Source organism: Oncorhynchus clarkii, chromosome 13, assembly GCF_045791955.1.
Source record: "Oncorhynchus clarkii lewisi isolate Uvic-CL-2024 chromosome 13, UVic_Ocla_1.0, whole genome shotgun sequence".
Taxonomy (NCBI): domain Eukaryota; kingdom Metazoa; phylum Chordata; class Actinopteri; order Salmoniformes; family Salmonidae; genus Oncorhynchus; species Oncorhynchus clarkii.
The window spans coordinates 23,699,906-23,718,852 of NC_092159.1; the positions used below are offsets into that span (position 1 = coordinate 23,699,906).

The 18,947-nt window shown below is 42.1% G+C and overlaps 1 protein-coding gene across 2 annotated transcripts in view; it reads right to left on the reverse strand.

Moving 5' to 3' along the window:
- LOC139424660 (peroxisomal acyl-coenzyme A oxidase 1-like) overlaps positions 1-18,947 on the reverse strand; it is a 26,169-nt gene continuing 7,222 nt past the window's right edge. Inside the window, exons 3-14 of one of the 2 annotated variants that reach the window (XM_071176711.1) lie at positions 17,000-17,160; positions 10,939-11,046; positions 9,067-9,186; positions 8,839-8,954; positions 7,278-7,447; positions 6,246-6,408; positions 4,184-4,374; positions 2,902-3,078; positions 2,554-2,659; positions 2,247-2,390; positions 898-1,104; positions 1-535 (exon numbers count right to left, since the gene is read on the reverse strand). In XM_071176711.1, the coding sequence (XP_071032812.1) occupies positions 485-535; positions 898-1,104; positions 2,247-2,390; positions 2,554-2,659; positions 2,902-3,078; positions 4,184-4,374; positions 6,246-6,408; positions 7,278-7,447; positions 8,839-8,954; positions 9,067-9,186; positions 10,939-11,046; positions 17,000-17,160 (1,714 nt within the window). In that variant the 3' untranslated portion in view covers positions 1-484. Of the gene's footprint in view, positions 536-897; positions 1,105-2,246; positions 2,391-2,553; positions 2,660-2,901; positions 3,079-4,183; positions 4,375-6,245; positions 6,409-7,277; positions 7,448-8,838; positions 8,955-9,066; positions 9,187-10,938; positions 11,047-13,585; positions 13,747-16,999; positions 17,161-18,947 lie in introns of both variants that reach the window. The other variant, XM_071176713.1, reaches the window with a different exon arrangement.

Here is an 18,947-nt window from a genome sequence, read left to right on the forward strand (position 1 = left end):
AAAAATGGGATTCAACATATCTCAACAAATCGAGTGATTTGCAATGTACATGATCCAAAGAGCTTGATTAGATCACAAGGATCAGTCATCAAAACCCCTTCATCTTTAGGCCACCTCGTATGCTAACTACAGTTTTTCTTCCTCTCCATCTTATGGTTCTCGGACCTTCGATTACACCCATTAACAAGGCATGGGGTATATTTAAACTCATAAACTAAGTACTAGTTGAATAAGTCCAGTAGAATGATTGATTCATTAGCAGCACATCAGTAGAGGTGGGGTAAGGCGTCTGGTCTCCAATGGTTCCCCTTTAAAAATGTTCCACCACCTGTGGTTGGTTAAACACAGGTGGTGGAATGAGCCCCTTCCAATTGGTGGACGGGCAGCGGCGGCCATGTTGGGGTCCCACTGCTGGATTAGTGTTGTTAGTGTGCTTCCCGTCCCCTGTAGTGGAGGGGTCAGGTGAGAAGGCTCAGAGGCCACCTTACAGCTTGGCTTGCAGGGGTTTCAGGTACTTGTGGTAGGACTCGTGGACCTAGAAGAGAAGGAAGGAGGGTCAATTTGAGTACTCTGCAGATAGCCTCTTCCACCCACCGGCTCCCTCTCTCTGTCGGTAGCAATAGCCTTGGGACAAGGTTACTCTGCAGGAGACTTATTACTACAGCAAATCATTCATTAGTTTGCCATCTTTATGTAGGCAAACAACGCAATGAACAGACATAATTTGGCTCTTGATCATAATCTGAAACAAATCCTTGTAAATGATTCTCAAAATGGTCTATTCATGTTCGTAATAACGAACTAAGGTAAAAAAAAAAAAACGTAAAATCAACAGTAAATTAATTTTCTTAATCTCTGACTCTCTTTTTTTTAAAGGCCCTCTCCATGAACTCTGACCTCTGTCTTGTTGAGAGGTGAGCGGCGGGCCCACTCGAACATGTGCTCATAGACGTTGCCGTCATAGCGTCCCAGGACGGAGTTGAGCATTTCGTCGCGGTAGTCGAAGGCGTCTACCAGGGCCACGGCGTTGGGCCTCAGCTGGGCCAGAAGCTCCTTCAGACGCTGGGACACCTGGGAGAGCTGGGGCACACTCAGGAGACCAGTCTGGAGTGAGGAAGGAACAGTCGGGTCATTATTGTTAAAGAGAATGTGTTCTCAATAAACAAGCAATAGGTTAAAATATGCAAATGTCACAACGAACGAGTTAGAGCCTTTATATGTAGGATCAAATCAAACAAATCGGAAAGTTAGAGTAAAAAAACTGATTGCAGCATTACCACAAAAATGGAAGAGGCAAGTGGAAAAGGTAGGGAACTTGTTTGTCTGCCATATATTAAAAGATACAAATTGGCTGAAAGGAACAGGCATAAATAGAAAAATATACTAGTTTCATTTGAGGACAAAAATGTTGACAGCTGTGCCATACAGGTTGCCAAATAAATGGGAAGAGATTTTCGATGTACCGATTACATGGCACATGGTTTACGAACCTGTACATGAAACACTTGAATCAACAGAATTCTTCAATTTAAATGATTATATAGAATTCTTGCCACCAACAGAATGCTACATGTTGTGCGAAGAGACCGAATCAATAGATCACTTATTCTGGTATTTCCCCTATGTAGCTTGTTCCTGGTCACAGGTTCAGGAATGGTTAAAAAAATAATAATAATCAAGACATGCACTTAAAATTAACCTTACAAATATCAGTGTTGGTTGATTTAGAAAGCCATAGTCAGTCAAATAATACTCGTAGGAAAGGATTTCATCTTTAACTCACAATCTGTGGATACTATACAATTAGAAAGGTTAAATTATTGAAAAATATATGGCACATAGAAACCAAACGGGTTTGGGATTAAAGAGTTGATGTTTGGTAATGTATTACGGTTATGTGACTGCTTTATATAAAAGTACCATGTATGTACAATTTGTAAGCAAAAGCTATTAAAATATATATATATATTTGTACTCCAAAGAGGAGTGGTGATGAAGGGGTTAATACAATTTTCTTTTTTTAAATATACAAAAACAAGACAATCTTCCTTTGATAAGTGATACAAGTACGAGTGTAATACAATGTCTTGCTTAAAACATACATGACATTATAAAAATTAATATAGATTTTGGTACGGGACCCACTTATGAACGCATTGAAATTCACACATTCTTCTTCCATGTATTTAGTCCCTGTATTTTCCCCCTGGGAGTCTGTGATTGACAGTTGCCACGGTGGTGGTTACCTGGAGGAAGTCTCCGCTGTGCTGTTGGATGCCCTGGAGGGCATAGAGCAGGGCCAGGGTGCTGAGGACAGAGTGAACCCCAGTGTCTCCTATCTCCCCCAGCTTAGCTGCAAACAGCTTCACCACCACATAGTGACAGTGGGCCTGGACATGGAAAGGGAGGAGGAGAAGAGATGGAGAGTTAAATGAGGACCAGAGAGAGAGGAGGAAAAGGAAATTGAAAGAGGGAAGCAGAGGGGAAGAGATAGGAGGGCTCCCTCCCAAAAAAACAACACATTCCATATCCCAGGTTGGCAAGGTAACTTACATCAGAGGCTCTGACCAGGTCTATAGCGCTGTTGTTCCAGGCATCCTCCTGACTGACTCGCTTCTGTAGCTCCTGCTGAATACTCTTAGCTGCCATCTCAACCAGCCTAAAGACACACAGAGGCATTGACATAGGAAACCTTTCAACAAAAACTGACGCAATTCGTTGTGTGCTGGACTGGCGGACCATTTTAGCTCAACCCATTGCATTGCCTGGCACCAACTAACACATTGCTCTGATTAAAAGTCTCTGCCATACAATGTACAGCCCTTCGGGACTTAACAAAGATCAGATATCTAAATGGGATCTATTACTATGACATTTTGGTTAGCTTGTAGGCCCACTTACTTGGCAGCTCGTAGTTTGTAAGCATCCACAAGGCTGGCCAGGTCATTGACGTTGACTACAGTGGGTCGGGAGGACACAGACTGGGGCTGCAGCCTACGCTCCGACTCGTTCAGGTAGGACACGATGCCACTCAGCTGGTGGCCTGCCGACGCCTGCCGGTAGCTCTTTATCAAGAACCTGGGGAGTGAGGGACGCAAACACGTGAGCAAGACAGTGGAAGGGCACGAAGGTCACACACAGACAAGAACAAACAAAGTAGAAATGGGCGATATGGCCAAAATATCATATCACGTTTCAAATTTTTGACGGTAATTGATGGCATTTTATGTTTTGGTTTAATAAAAGTTACATATGCTTAATGAGTAATGCATGATTCTAGGGTGGCAACAAATACATTCTAAGTGGTTTTAAATGGGGCTCTCTCTCTTCTGATTGATTGTATAAAACAAACTTAAACACAAAATAATTTCAGCCTTTTAATCAATTTCCTTCACTCATTTGCTATCATTTCCACACTGTAAAATATTTTTTTGTCTTTGTATGCCTCTATTGTAAAAAAGTAACTTTACCTTAATGAAAATAATAATTCTCCTCTGACCATGTTTTTCCAATGGATTCCATGGCAGTTTTTACTTTCGCCACAAAGGGCATTGTGCTGATTTCTAAGGTGCTTTTGGCACACCCACTGCCTCACAGACACTAGCCTATTCATCACACAAAATGACGTGGGCACACCTGAAGCTCTTGCTAGCAAATGATCAGATCTCAACTGTTAGCAGTCTCTTACTGCCGGTAAGAACGGACGATTGCAATCATTTTTTAAAGTAGCATCACTCAGTTATTGCACTTAACAAAGCAAGCATTGAAATACCATTATGTAAGGTAAAAATCCAAACCGGTCCATGCATTAATACTGGTATATTGTAAAACGCCATTACTAATACACACCCATTCATTTGGTTCTATTCTCTCTCACTCCCCACGCAACTACTTTCCTCACCCTTTGCATTGTACACTTAGCAGTGCTTACACTGAACACACTCCCAAAAACATTTAGACAGTTAGATCGATGCTTTGTTGATAATTACTACCGATGATGTGCAGGGCGCAATATCACACATAGCTTTTAATACTAGGCTTATGTGCCCTGACTTGCAAGTTTTGGAATACATGGTAATGTGTGTTTGTGTGAGCTGTAGAATGTGACTGAGGTTTTTGATTCAGCAAGGAAAGAATGTGTCCTTTCAGGGTGTGTCTCATATCTGTGTGTGTGTGTACCTACCTAGCGGTCTGCAGCATCATGACGGTGTTCTCTCCCTCGTAGGTGCACGTGGGCACGAAGTTAACATAGATGTCTGGGAGGGCGCTGCAGCGGGAGTAGCCGTGCCCGCCACACGCCATGCGACACACCTCGATGCCCGCGCTGGCCGTCCACGTGGTGAAGGCCTTCAGGCCCGCGGACAGGGCATGGAGCTGGGCACAGGTCAGACGATGGCACAGTGTTATGCAATTATATTGACACAGGATGGTAGAGGATGGGCACAGGGTACAGTTATATTGACACAGGATGGTAGAGGATGGGTACAGTTATATTGACACAGGATGGTAGAGAATGGGCACAGGGTACAGTTATATTGACACAGGATGGGCACAGTGTACAGTTATATTGACACAGGATGGGCACAGGGTACAGTTATATTGACACAGGATGGGCACAGGGTACAGTTATATATTGACACAGGATGGTAGAGGATGGGCACAGGGTACAGTTATATTGACACAGGATGGTAGAGGATGGGCACAGGGTACAGTTATATTGACACAGGATGGTAGAGGATGGGCACAGGGTACAGTTATATTGACACAGGATGGGCACAGTGTACAGTTATATTGACACAGGATGGGCACAGGGTACAGTTATATTGACACAGGATGGTAGAGGATGGACACAGGGTACAGTTATATTGACACAGGATGGTAGAGGATGGGCACAGGGTACAGTTATATTGACACAGGATGGTAGAGGATGGGCACAGGGTACAGTTATATTGACACAGGATGGTAGAGGATGGGCACAGGATACAGTTATATTGACACAGGATGGTAGAGGATGGGCACAGGGTACAGTTATATTGACACAGGATGGTAGAGGATGGGCACAGGGTACAGTTATATTGACACAGGATGGTAGAGGATGGGCACAGGGTACAGTTATATTGGTAATATGAATGAGGATCTTTCGTTTAACTCCCTAGAGGGTTGATTGACGCACCTGTGCGCCAGTCTAAGTTACATAAGTTACATAAGTTACATAAAAAAATAAAATAATAATTTTAAAACATAAAATCTGTCAGTTCAAGCTAGAGATATGTTATTTGCATTGGATGTGTCTCAATCCACCGCATCCTCCAGTGTCTCACTTTCAGAGCTAGAGCGGTGTTTGTCAGACCATGAAACATCCCGAAAACCGGTTCTCACGAAAACGTCTCTAGCGTCCGAACCACTCTATGGAAAACTCTCACAAACACATTCTCCGTTTTGCTCTACAACCCCCACAAGTGTCAGAAGACTCGTCTGTAACGTCGATGTGTGGTAGCGTCCGAACCACTCTATGGAAAACTCTCACCAACACGTTCTCCGTTTTGCTCTACAACCCCCACAAGTGTCAGAAGACTCGTCTGTAACGTCGATGTGTGGTAGCGTCCGAACCACTCTATGGAAAACTCTCACCAACACGTTCTCCGTTTTGCTCTACAACCCCCACAAGTGTCAGAAGACTCGTCTGTAACGTCGATGTGTGGTAGCGTCCGAACCGTTTGGGCTGCAAACTCGTTTGCAAAAACAATTTAGTTTGAAGGATGTTTTGTGCCAACCCAAAAAAGGGGTTAAATATATAAAAAAAATAACTTGTTTCTTATGATTCATTTTTGACGGTCCTTTTTCACATTATGAATGTGTTATTCAATGTGTTTCTATGTGCTTTAGTAGCAAAGGCCAAATTAAATATTTTAATCAAATAATTGTTTAAAATCCAATAGCTAAATGATCCATAGTATGACCATCTTAAAACAATTCCATATGTCAGCTTAGCATCCCCCTCCTCCTGGAGTGTTTTCCCATTTTCCCTGGTCAGGTCACGTGGTTTGGAAGAAAATAATAAAAACTCTGGGCCATAGCCAGCCATTCTTTCATCACGTACTATATCAAGGGGAGGTATTTACTTAGCCTGGGTACCAGTCTGTTTAGCTATCATTCCACTCCTCGTATAGCATGACACGGAGTACAAGGCGTGGAATGTTAGCAAAACAGATTCTGGATTTCAGGCTAGTATTCACTGTAAGTACCTCTGGTAGTTCACTGAAGTCTCCCTGGCTGATGTCTCCAGTGATGCGGAGGTAGACCTGGTTCATGTACTGACCAACAAACTTGTAGGCATAGGCTGTAGCCAGCAGGGGGAACAGCTTGTACTGTTGGGTCTGGTAGTCCATAATCTGGGGTTCCGGCTCTCTGGAGGAACCACAAAATAAGAATATAGACTTAGATCTAAGGTTAATGGTTTGCTATCTTTTATATGTTAGTTTTTGAAGAACATTGAGATACAGCTATTTATATATGAGTAAGGATTCCTAAATATCTACCCAAACTCTAACATCTTTGTTTGTGTCTGAGTGTGTTACTTGTGTATGGATGTGCGCAAGTATGTGTGAGTATTTTTGTATTCCTTTGACTATTTACAGTGCCTTGCGAACGTATTCACCCCCTTGGCTTTTTGCCAAGAAACTGAAGATCTTGTACAACACTGTATACTACTCCCTTCACAGAACAGCGCTAACTGGCTCTATCCAGAATAGAATGAGTGGGAGGCCCCGGTGCACAACTGAGCAAGAGGACAAGTACATTAGAGTGTCTAGTTTGAGAAACAGACGCATCACAAGTCCTCAACTGGCAGCTTCATTAAATAGTACCCGCAAAACACAGAGCCAGTTTGCTCTGTTGTGTGAAGTGAGTAGTACACAGCGTTGTGTGAGATCTTCAGTTTCTTGGCAATTTCTCATGGAATAGCCTTCATTTCTCAGAACAGGAATAGACTGACGAGTTTCAGAAGAAAGTTATTTGTTTCAGGCCATTTTGAGCCTGTAATCGAACCCACAAATGCTGATGGTCCAGATACTCAACTAGTCTGAAGAAGGCCAGTTTTATTGCTTATTTAAAATCAGGACAACAGTTTTCAGCTGGCACCAAACAGATGAAAACACACCAAAACCTAACACAGGAAAGTAGTATCTGTACAATAAGAATTTTGATTTCCGTCTCAAAACGTTTTGCTACAGTTTGACCTAATGAACATGACCCTGGTGTCCAGAGCTACAACTGACCCTGGGCGTATCTCAGACTGGTGCCGTACGGAACTGTAGCGGATGGCGATGGTGCAGGACTTGGCGAGGGCGTGGCCCGCTTCCCCTACAATCATGGACCTGATGAACACCATGGTGCCGTAGGTCAGCTTGGCACTGGGAGGCTTCACGTACGTACCATCTGCCTCCACCTGGTGGGGAGAATACATACTGTCTGTGGCAGCGGCGGCTCCTCATAGCAGGAATGGGAGGACCATCCTCCTCAGTGAATATTTTTATTTTTTTTAAAGAATGAAACTATAATAAATATCTTCACGTCACCAAATAATTGATTAAAACACACTTTTTTGGAATGTAGCCGCAACAGCACTCTGTAGGGTAGCACCATGGTGTAGCCGGAGGACAGCTAGTTTCTGTCCTTCTCTGGGAACATTGACTTCAATACAAAGCCCAGGAGGCTCATGGTTCTCACCCCCTTCCATAGACTCACACAGTAATTATTTCAACTTCAGAGCTCTTGCAGCATGAACTGACATGTTATCCACCCAATCAAACTCTCAAATAATGAATCTAGTACTGAAAGCTTAAGCTACAGCTAGCTATCACTGCATAAAATGTGGTGAGTAATTGACTCAAAGTAAGACAATAGTTGAACAGCTTTGAACAAATATATATTTTTTAATGAAGGCGGAGAGAGTGGGAGAGATAGAGAGCTAGTTATATGTCATTGTATTTTTTTTCCACTTAGCTAGCTAATGCAGTTAGCTAGTTTAGCCTACTCAAACAAACACCCGGCTCAAACAGAAACATATTCTATGTTAGCTAGCTGGCTATGGCTATCCTATCCAACACTGGCACTCTTCCAAGTCAAGGTAAGCTTTTGGTTTTATTAATTTAATGCCACTGGGGCCCACCGGTTTAACTGCTAAACTGCTCGCTGATTGCACTGCATGACTGTAGCGGGTTTACTAAATCGTTAGTTCTAGTAGCTATGTAGACTAGTATGCGAGAAGGAATACAATAAGCAAAGTAATCATGCTGTTTTTATGTGGCTGCTATGAAAGTGAGCTGTTTTTGTGTGATCAGTGGTGTATTCATTCCGCCGATTCTGTTGACATTTTTTTCTTAAACTGAAGCAAACGGATGCAGGCAAGAGTGTGCAAGGTGGTATTGAGTCTGTCACCTTGATTTCAAAAATGTAGCTCCACCTATGTTGTGAACTTTCATTCATAGGATGGGTATAAGTCGGGTATCATGTAGTAGCCTAAACCTATCCATGTTACATTGAGCTGGGTGAACGGAATATGAATGACAGTCATCCAATATGCTTTAATAGAAGTAAGGCTCATACATTAAAACAAATATCATAATAATTAAATCACCCTCCCTCATCTTAAACGGCACAGACCGCCACTGGTCTGTGGTATACAGTTCTAGGACAACCAGGTAGTAAGTATACACGCTCTGAGGAATATGCATACAATATACCTTCAAATCTAAGCTTGGTGACAGCATTAGAATCAACCAACAGAAACAAAGAACAGTGTCTCCTTGAAATGTGCTTAACTGCCCAGTCGCTCACCTTTGCATATTTCATCAGCATGTGGCCGCGAGGAATTCGTACGTTCTCCAATTTCAGGTAACCATTGTCAACCTCATCAAAGCCAAACTTGGGTCCTATGTCCCCTACCACCACACCTGAGAGAGAATGAGAGTGAGTTCATTAGACAGTTGGCTACCACCAATGCTACATACAGAGACACAGCCAGACACACTCTTTTTGACACAAGCACAGCAGTATGTACAGTACCTGGCAGTGGTATGTGTGTGTTCATACTGCGGAGAGGTACGATGAAGGCCTGCAGGCCGTGACACTTCCCCTGGGTGTGGAGCTGGGCCAGAACTATGGCGTGGTTAGACGTCTTACCCACTGGGGGGAGCAAGAGAGCGAGAGAGTCTCACTATTAAAATATTTCTATTGAAATAATTTGGCAGTCATTTAAGTCTCTAGTCCACACTGCAATGAGAATCAGAAGTAAATTGTTTGATCTTGTTCAGCAATGTTGTGGAATGTGTTTTCTTCAGAAGCTAAGTCCACAGACTTAACTGGGGATTGGTTTGATTGTACAGTGCATTCAGAAAGTATTCAGATCCCTTCACTCTCCACATGTTGTTACATTACAGCCTTATTCTAAAATGTATTTAAAAAAACAATCCTCAGCAATCTACACACAATACCCCATAATGACCAAGCGAAAACAGGTTTAGACATTTTTGCAATAAATAAAAATGCCTTAGTTACATGAGTATTCAGACCCTTTGCTATGAGACTTGAAATTGAGCTCAGAAGCGTTCCTGTTTCTATTGATCATCCTTGAGATGTTTCAACAACTTGGAGTCCACCTGTGGTAAATTCAATTGATTGGACATGATTTGGAAAGGCACACACCTGTCTATATAAAGTTCCACAGTTGACAATGCATGTCAGAGCAAAAACCAAGCCATGAGGTTGAAGGAATTGTCCGTAGAGCTCAGAGACAGGATTGTGTCGAGGCACAGATCTGGAGAAGGGTACAAAAATATTTCTGCAGCATTGAAGGTCCCCAAGAACACATTGGCCTCCATCATTCTTAAATGAAAGAAGTTTGGAACCACCAAGACTCTTCCTAGAGCTGGCCGCCCGGCCAAACTAAGCAATCGGGAGGGGGAAGGGCCTTGGTCAGGGAGGTGACCAAGAAACCGATGGTCACTCTGACAGAACTCTACATTTCATCCGTGGAGATGGGAGAACCTTACAGAAGGACAATCATCTCAGAAGCACTGTAAGGTCTACTACACCTGTGGATTTTGTGCATGTGACAACAAAACAAAGATGTTTTGTCAGATCTGTTGTCCAGGACCCTAAATCTGTTTTTATCAGATCAGAGAACCAAGGTTCTCTGATCGGATAAAACCAAGATTGAACTATTTGGCCTGAATTCCAAGCGTTACGTCTGGAGGAAACCTGGCACCATCTCTACGGTGAAGCATGGCAGTGGCCGCATCATGCTGTGGGGATGTTGTTCAGCAGCAGGGACTGGGAGACTTGTCAGGATCGAGGCAAAGATGAACGGAGCCAAGTACTGAGAGATCCTTGATGAAAACATGCTCCAGAGCGCTTAGGACCTCAGACTGTGGTGAAGGTTCACCTTCCAACAGGACAACAACCCTAAGCACACAGCCAAGACAATGCAGAATAAGTCTCCGAATGTCCTTGAGTGCCCCAGCCAGAGCCCGGACTTGAACCGATCTAACAGCTCTGGAGAGACCTGAAAGTAGCTGTGCAGCAATGCTCCCCATCCAACCTGACAGAGCTTGAGAGGATCTGCAGAGAAGAATGGGAGAAACTCCCCAAATACAGGTGCCAATTTTGTAGCATCACACCCAAGAAGACTCGAGGCTGTAATCACTGCCAAAGGTGCTTCAACAAAGTACTGAGTAAAGGGTCTGAATTTTTACGTAAATGTGATATTTTAAAAAAAATGTTTTTTTTGCTTTGTCATTACGGGGTATTGTGTGTAGATTGACATTTTAGAATAAGGCTGTAACTTAACAAAATGTGGAAAAGGTCAAGGGGTCTGAAAACTTTCCAAAGCACTGTACGTGTATCGGCCCTGAAGCTAAAGTGTGTGTGTGTACTCACGTCCCCCAGGCCACCACTTGATGGAGGTGATGGTCGGACTGTTCATGACAAACTCCTGGGTGGCCGGGTCATACGTTGCCGTGGTTTCAAGCCCCCTGAGGTGGGTGCCTAGGCAACGAGAAAGACACCCAGGCCCCCAAACACACAACACACAAAACCAAAGAAAGAGAGAGTTATCACTAAGTTACGGCAGGAGCACATTCATGTTTTCAAATATTATGCATTGCAAACCTGACAAGACATCAATCTCAAATAATAAAGCAACTTTAAACTTTATCTCACAGCAGTAAATATATTATTTGTTGTGTCTAGTGGGTTTACTTTGTCTTCTACATTTTTTTTGGTTCACCAGTTCCCTCACCCGAAAAAAAAGTTATTCTATAGTGGGAAAACCTTTGTAGGTGTTTGACAGATCAAAACCAAAAGAAAATTCAATCTATTTCTTACAATTTGCATAACTAATATGTGTACGGTTTAGGGCTGTCAAAGTTAACCCGACATGTTCTATGCTGTTCATTTTGCTACTGTTTTATCTCTCAGGTCAAAAGATTTAAACAATGATCCCAATTCTACTAGCAGCAGCAGTTTGTGACTAGTTCGTGAAGAACATGGATCAGTAGACTCGGCTAGATCTAATAGCTGTATTATATTTTACATTAACGCAGACCTGGCTGAGCTGTTGTTAGTCTTCTGTGGAACTCATAACATTGTTGGACAGGTTTAAATGTTCTTTGTATCCATAGAGCCAGTTCTCCCCCCCCCCCCCCTATAGTCAACCTTCCAATTCGAAATTGGAACAAATTAAGCGTTAACAGTACTCGAGTGTGTATGTGGGAAACTGTTAAACTTCCAAGAACATTGATAAGAGAGAGTAGGCCTACTTAAAAAAAAAAACATTGAGACCATTAATATGTTCTAGTGACTTTTGTGTTATGGTGAAACAGACTATTTTGTGTTTCTTTCCTTTACAATCAAAACATAGTATGCCTATAACTAACACCACTAACTCAATTCATTATTGTAATCGTTTGACGGCCCTACTACGTTTATACGGTGAAGATACATGTGGCGAAGGACGTAGGTTGTCCGTCTTTAAACTCAATATACTTCCAAACACAGTAAGGGGGACAAAAGGGACAGAGGCGATGGAGGGTACCTGTTTGGGAAAGGAAGTCACCGAGGGTGCTTTAGAAGTGGGCATGGACGTTCACCGTGGCTGGCAACAAGACTGTGTGAGAACTAGGGGCAGAGCACATTCCAAAAGGGAAGCCATGCGAAGCTGTGCGGCCCACAACACTCACTCTCCAAGCCAGCCAGTATTAGTGGTTTTAGTCAGAGTAAAAGGCAAGAGTGAAATGTCCTTTAAATTATTTTTTTTAAATAGCTTTTAAAAAAAGGCCCAGTGCAGTCAAAAATATGATTCTTGTGTTTTATATATATTTCCACACTATGAGGTTGGAATAATACTGTGAAATTGTGAAAATGATCATGCCCTTTTAGAGTAAGAGCTGTTTGAAAAGACGGCCTAAAACGTCATCCTGTTTTGGTGGGATGGAGTTTTGGAATGCCTGGTGACATCATCAGGTGGTAAATTAGTACCAAACATCTCTGTCAATAACAGCTAGTTTTTTGAGTTCCCCCTCCATACTCAGACCACTCCCAGACAGTGCTAGCAAAATACTTGTTTGATAAATTGCTCTTTGCTAAGAAGCCATTTTTGTTTCTTTTTTACCATTTTAATTGAAAACAATCACACTAAGGTACTTTAACTGTTACCCAGAAACAATTTGATATTGAGATTTTTTTAAATTGCTGCATTGAACTGGTGGGGGTCACCTTGGGGTCATGATAGGGGCTACACCAAATGATTGATGTATTATAATTGATTATGCTTATGTTGTATTAATAGAAGAGACCCTCCCCCACTACATGTATAGGGTCCTGGACCACAGATTAGCAATATATATATATATATATATATATATATATATGCATAATAAGGTTTAATACTGTTCCACGGTTCTTTTCTAGTCTCTGCCTCATAAGAAACGGTCTGAGAGATGTGTGTTATTGCAGTCAAAAAGCGCCTCAAGGCTAAAAGAGATGCATAGACACAGACCCCTGCAGGGGAGTAAAGAGATAAGAGACAAGTCAGACATTCCACTGTGAGCCACAGGGGAATGGAAAATGACTGCTGAGCCCTTAGAAAATACTGGACTATTGTTTTCTCCTGCAAGTTTGTATAACTGTATTTGCATGGGCTTGGTCTCAAGAGTAGGTGTCGACTGCAAGCATATTAATTGTTTATTTTGCAGAACTTACTCTGTTTCCATTGTCAACTTCTGCCTGCAATTGCATAAATAAAGGTTGGATTGATTTACTTAAAGACGATATTATCTGATTGCTGATTTCACCAATAAGCCAATGATTGACAAGGAACAAGGAACCTACCCCCAACAGAATCTTTAACAACACAAACGTTCTGTCTGGGGAGACGTTTTTAAGAAATTCCCTAGCGAGTGTGGGAGAGTTATCTGGTGGCTCGACTCAAACGTCGAAGAGGTTGGGCATGCATCTCTTGTCCACTCCACAGAGCATGTGGGTGACTGGAGGTTGGTGATCAGGTACGGTTCGTTTGGCATTTTACCGTGGCCCATCTCTGTCTGTGCGTAGGTGCCGATGATCTCCAGGTTCCAGGCGGGTATGAAGAATGTCTCCATCTGCTCAGGACTGGCCTGATTCAGCAGGGTGGGCAGGAACATTCCCAGGTGGAGGTCCAGGGGCTCTGACCGCCCACGGTGCACACAGCTAGGGCAGCGCCAAGTGGCAAGGGGAGGGGGTAGGAGAGTAGTTTGAAGGGAGAAGAGGGTAAAGGAAGGATAGGACATTGGGGGAGGGCATGCAAAATAAGGTATAGCCAAGGGAGAAAACAAATTTTGGCATAGAATAATAGACCATATAAATGGGACATGACAATGAAGAGATGGTTGGAAAAGATGGGAGATTAGAAGTGTTGGTAAATAACATTTTGGGGGCAGAGAGGATGGATGAATAGATGGAGGGATGGATGAAGGTTTGGGGGGGGGGGGGGGGGGGGAGTGCAAGAATTTAAAAAATTAAAAAACTGAGCTGGTCATGCAAATTGTCTGCGGAGAACTGATTAGAATCACAAGTTAATTCATTCAAAATAACCTTCTCATGCATGATTGTTGCAACACTTTATTTGCCTGAAATGTTCATTTCCAAAAGCAGTGTAACCTGTACTCTCTCATTTCACTGAAAAAAACATTTTCAATTCCAAATGAATTGTGATGCAAACTCTGGGACGTGTTCATTAAAACGGACACAAGAAGGGACAAACTGGACTTGCTCCATTAAGAAATGGCCAATTTAGTTTTCCATTGTAAAAGTTAATTGCATGGCCTAATGAACACAACCCTAAAATGTCAAATGTGTGACAACCAATAAATCTGTCTATGTTAAATGCTACCAACAAGTGCAGTTTACTACGGGGACGTTATTTTTCCAAAAATGAAAATACTGCCCCCTAGTCACAAAAGGTTAATGCTACCAACTAGTGCAGTGCAACTAGCATTTTTAAAGCAGACGCTTTAGTCCAAGGGTAGGCAACCCTGTTCCTGGAGAGCCACAGGGACTGCAGGATTTTTTCCCAAGTACGCACCACACCTGACCAATTGAGCTAATTCAGTGATTGCCTAAATTCAACACACCTGGTATTCCAGGTTGGTTAAATCAAAAACATGAAGTGCCTGCAAAACTCCAGGATCACGGTTGCCTACCCCTGCTTTAGTTTATAAAGGAAGGGTGAAGCAGTTGTAAGGGCATTTACGGTTAAGACAACAGGCAGTTTTCCATTGACACAGGATTATTCGACAAAAGCAAAAGTTGCGGGGGAAAAAATCTGTGCGATATGTGTTACGGAGACGGCAGGTAGCCTAGCGGTTAAGACTGTTGGGTCAATAACCGAAAGGTCACGGGTTCGAATCCCCGAGCCATCTATGTGAACCAAATCTGCCAATGTGCCCTTGAGCAAGGCACTTTTGCTCCAGGGCGGCTGTCAATAATGGCTGATCCCTGGCCGGGATCCCACTCTCTGAGGGTGTCGGAGGGAGTGTGAAATAAAAACAAACTAATTTCCAATTCACACATACGTACACACTTCTACATGTACGAAATAAGACAAACGTAAGCACCCACCTAATTATTATTAATAGATAGGCGACGTTTTCTAAAGATCGGGCAATTTTTTTTTATTAAGTTCGATGGGTGGATATGTCTTTTGTCGAACCTTCTTCATTGCGACAAATGATGACGGAACCAGTGTTTTTCAAATAAATGCCGATTGTCACAAATTTGAAGGTACACACGGGCATGTTACGCCGTCAGCGTAACTAGACAAATAATGTTTCCTTGCAGGAAAAGGATTATCCTGACTTTCACGAGGGCCTGAATTACTTACACCTTGCTTTTCTGGTTGGCTGGCAAGTTTCACCATGGCACGGACAGTGGCGATACGTTGGCACATGCAAATTATTAGAATATGGAAAATATTTGTAAATGATTGCATTCTATTCATGCTGGCTTTCGCGGGCTACCTGAGACATGAAACAGATAGGTGGGACGGCATACACAGTGTTCCCAATTTCTTAATGTGCAATTTGCCTAAATTGGGTAATGGTTAACACTTTGACCACAACATTTTTATTCAACACTATGGTTTTTCTGATTTTTTGTTGTTGAGGTTAAAGGTCATTAAATCCAGCTGTTTTTATTGAAACAAGATAATTCAAATGAAAACGCACGACAGCAGGCAATTATCTAAAGTAAATCTATTTTCTATGCAAACTTGAAAATCACTTGAAAAGTTCATGGAAGCCTAGCTAGTGAGTTGCTGAGAAGAAGTGAACCAGACCAGAACTCTGGGGGAAAAAAGAAGGCCTTCAGAAAATTCTGAAAAGCCAGTCCTAGACATTCCCTAGAGTAGTATTGTCATGGAAATGCCATGGTTACACAATCGTGAATAATGTCCACTTCGCAGCGTCATAGAAGTGAAACGTTGGCAACAAGAGACATCTGGCATGGCCAAAAATGGTCTTACATCGCACAGATCTCTCTGCTTTCAGATTAACAATGGAATATTCAGAGATCTGAAACTCAAATCACACTGCAAGTTCTTTGGCAGGACACAGTGCGTCTTCTCTATCAGTTGAGACTTCGACAGACAAGAACAAATTGTTAGGCCTATATTCATTCATCCAAGCTATAAATTCACAAACAGCCCAAAAATTAGGCCTACATCCATCCACTCAAATGCACAATTCAGAATGTTAGGTCATTTGATTAAAAAAAAGCTCCAAATTATACAGTATTCGGGTTAATCATGTGTAATGAGTAATCTCAATTCAGAGAACATGGGGAGTAGAGGAAAATCAAGACTTAATAGCAAATCAGAATTAACTGACATAAGCTTGGGAACAATTCATTAGGATAATAGGCCACTACTAGCAGCAGGAGAGGAAATACAAGGGGTTTGAGGAATGGAATGAAACTAAAAACTAGACGGGAATGGATTTTTTCATATTGTTTAAGCGCAATGTTAGGATTTTTTTTGTTGTCCTTCAATTGTTTATTTTGTCCAAGGTACTGGGCAGGTTATGAGGACTCGAAAAACAGACCGGCAAATCATGACATTTTGAATCTAGCATATTATGTTTTGGCTATTCAGTTTAGCTAATAACTATCGAGTTAGGCCTACAGTCTGGGCACATTTTGTCTACACAAACAACTACAGTGATCTGTCAAACACCTACAAATAATCACTTCTGATCACAATGTCCACCCCATGATTTGATAACAATATTAAAAGAAAATCCTACGTCAAGGATCGACAACTGTCCATCCCTAAGCATCCCTGTGATCCTTTCCATAATTCAAACATATACTTAGCTAGCTAGTTAAAACAATTGCACAAGCACTTTAAGGTCGTGTAAATTGTGCCTTTACGGTATCATTATTATAAATTCTCTGTATGGGGACTGACCGTGCCCCAACTCTGTCTGGGCATAGGTGCCCAGGGCCTTGAAGGACTCAGCCAGGGGGACCCACTTCTTCAACTGCTGCTTGTTACACTGGGTGTACAGGGTGGGGAGGAACATGACGAAGTGGAGCCCCAGAGCCTCGTGATGGTGGCGCCGAAACACGCTGAGGGAGGGGGACAGACACACAGGTTGACGGATGGACAGACTGGGCGGGACCACTCAGCAGGTGTGTGGTCATTTTACTCGTAAAAAAAAAAAAAGAATGTGCATTATAGTTTTCCATTTCAAAAGTGTTTCGTGCCTACTAAAAAGGACCCAGGTTTAGGGTTGACACTAGTGTCAACATGACCTTACTGTAAAAGCAAGGCTTTTTATTTGTTAAAGGGATTCTGCAAGATTCTGGTAATCAGTCATGGAAGTCTTTAGGTACGCAAGCATAAGCTACTGTACCTGTAGACTTCCAGTTTTGCGCTAACGGTAGTTAGCATTGGCTCACAAAACTGCGAGCATTGGCTCGCAAAACTACCTGTAATGTCCTTCATACTGCACGCAGACTTAAAAATAGTACCCATAAGTTTCTGACTCTGGGTAAGTAGAAAACCACTTAACTGACAGAATCTTGCAGTATCCCTTTAAATACATGCTCTGGGTCTTAGAAGACCACTAAGTATGTTTTTTTTTTTTTTTTTTTAAACCTTCCCTTTTGGGCTAGATGTGTCAATGTGTAGTTCATACAGTTGAAATCGGAAGTTTACATACACCTTAGCCAAATACATTTAAACTCAGTTTCACAATTCCTGACATTTAATCCTTGCAAACATTCCCTGTCTTAGGTCAGTGAAGATCACTTTATTTTAAGAATGTGAAATGTCAGAATAATAGTAGAGTGTGATTAATTTCAGCTTTTATTTATTTAATTGCATTCCCAGTGGGTCAGAATTTTACATACACTCAATTAGTATTTGGCAGCATTGCCTTTAAATTGTTTAACTTGGGTCAAATGTTTTGTTTAGCCTTCCACAAGCTTCCCACAATAAGTTGGGTGAATTTTGGCCCATTTCTTCCTGACAGAGCTGGTGTAACTGAGTCAGGTTTGTAGGCCTCCTTGCTTGCACACACTTTTTCAGTTCGACACACACATTTTCTATAGGATTGAGGTCAGGGCTTTGTGATGGCCACTCCAATACCTTGACTTTGTTGTCCTTAAGCCATTTTGCCACAACATTGGAGGTATGCTTGGGGTCATTGTCCATTTAGTAGACCCATTTGCGACCAAGCTTTAACTTTCTGACTGATGTCTTGAGGTTTGACGTTTGGAAATTGCTCTCAAGGATGAACCAGACTTGTGGAGGTTTACAATTTTTTTCTGAGGTCTTGGCTGATTTCTTTTAATTTTCCCATGATGTCAAGCAAAGAGGCACTGAGTTTGAAGGTAGGCCTTGAAATACATCCACAGGTACACCTCCAATTGACTCAAATGATGTCAATTAGCCTATCAGAAGCTTCTAAAGCCATGACATCATTTTCTGGTATTTTCCAAACTGTTTTTCAAGGCACAGTCAACTTAGTGCATGTAAACTTCTGACCCACTGGAATTGTGATAGTGAATTATAAGTTAATTAATCTGTCTGTAAACAACAATTGGAAAAATGACTTGTGTCATGCACAAAGTAGACGCCCTAACTGACTTGCCAAAACTATAGTTTGTTAATTAACAAGAAATGTGTGGAGTGGTTGAAAAACTAGTTTTAATGACTCCAACCTAAGTGGATGTAAACTTCTGACTTAAACTCTACATGCATAATCTATTATCAGAACTATGGTTTTGACCTCAATTAGCCATGAAATCCCTAGTTTGAATGCAACGGTCTACATGAAGCTGTGCAGTGCCATTTTATCCTACATGGGCCAGCCCCCTAGCAATTAGAGTTCTAGCCAATGAGCTTCAGC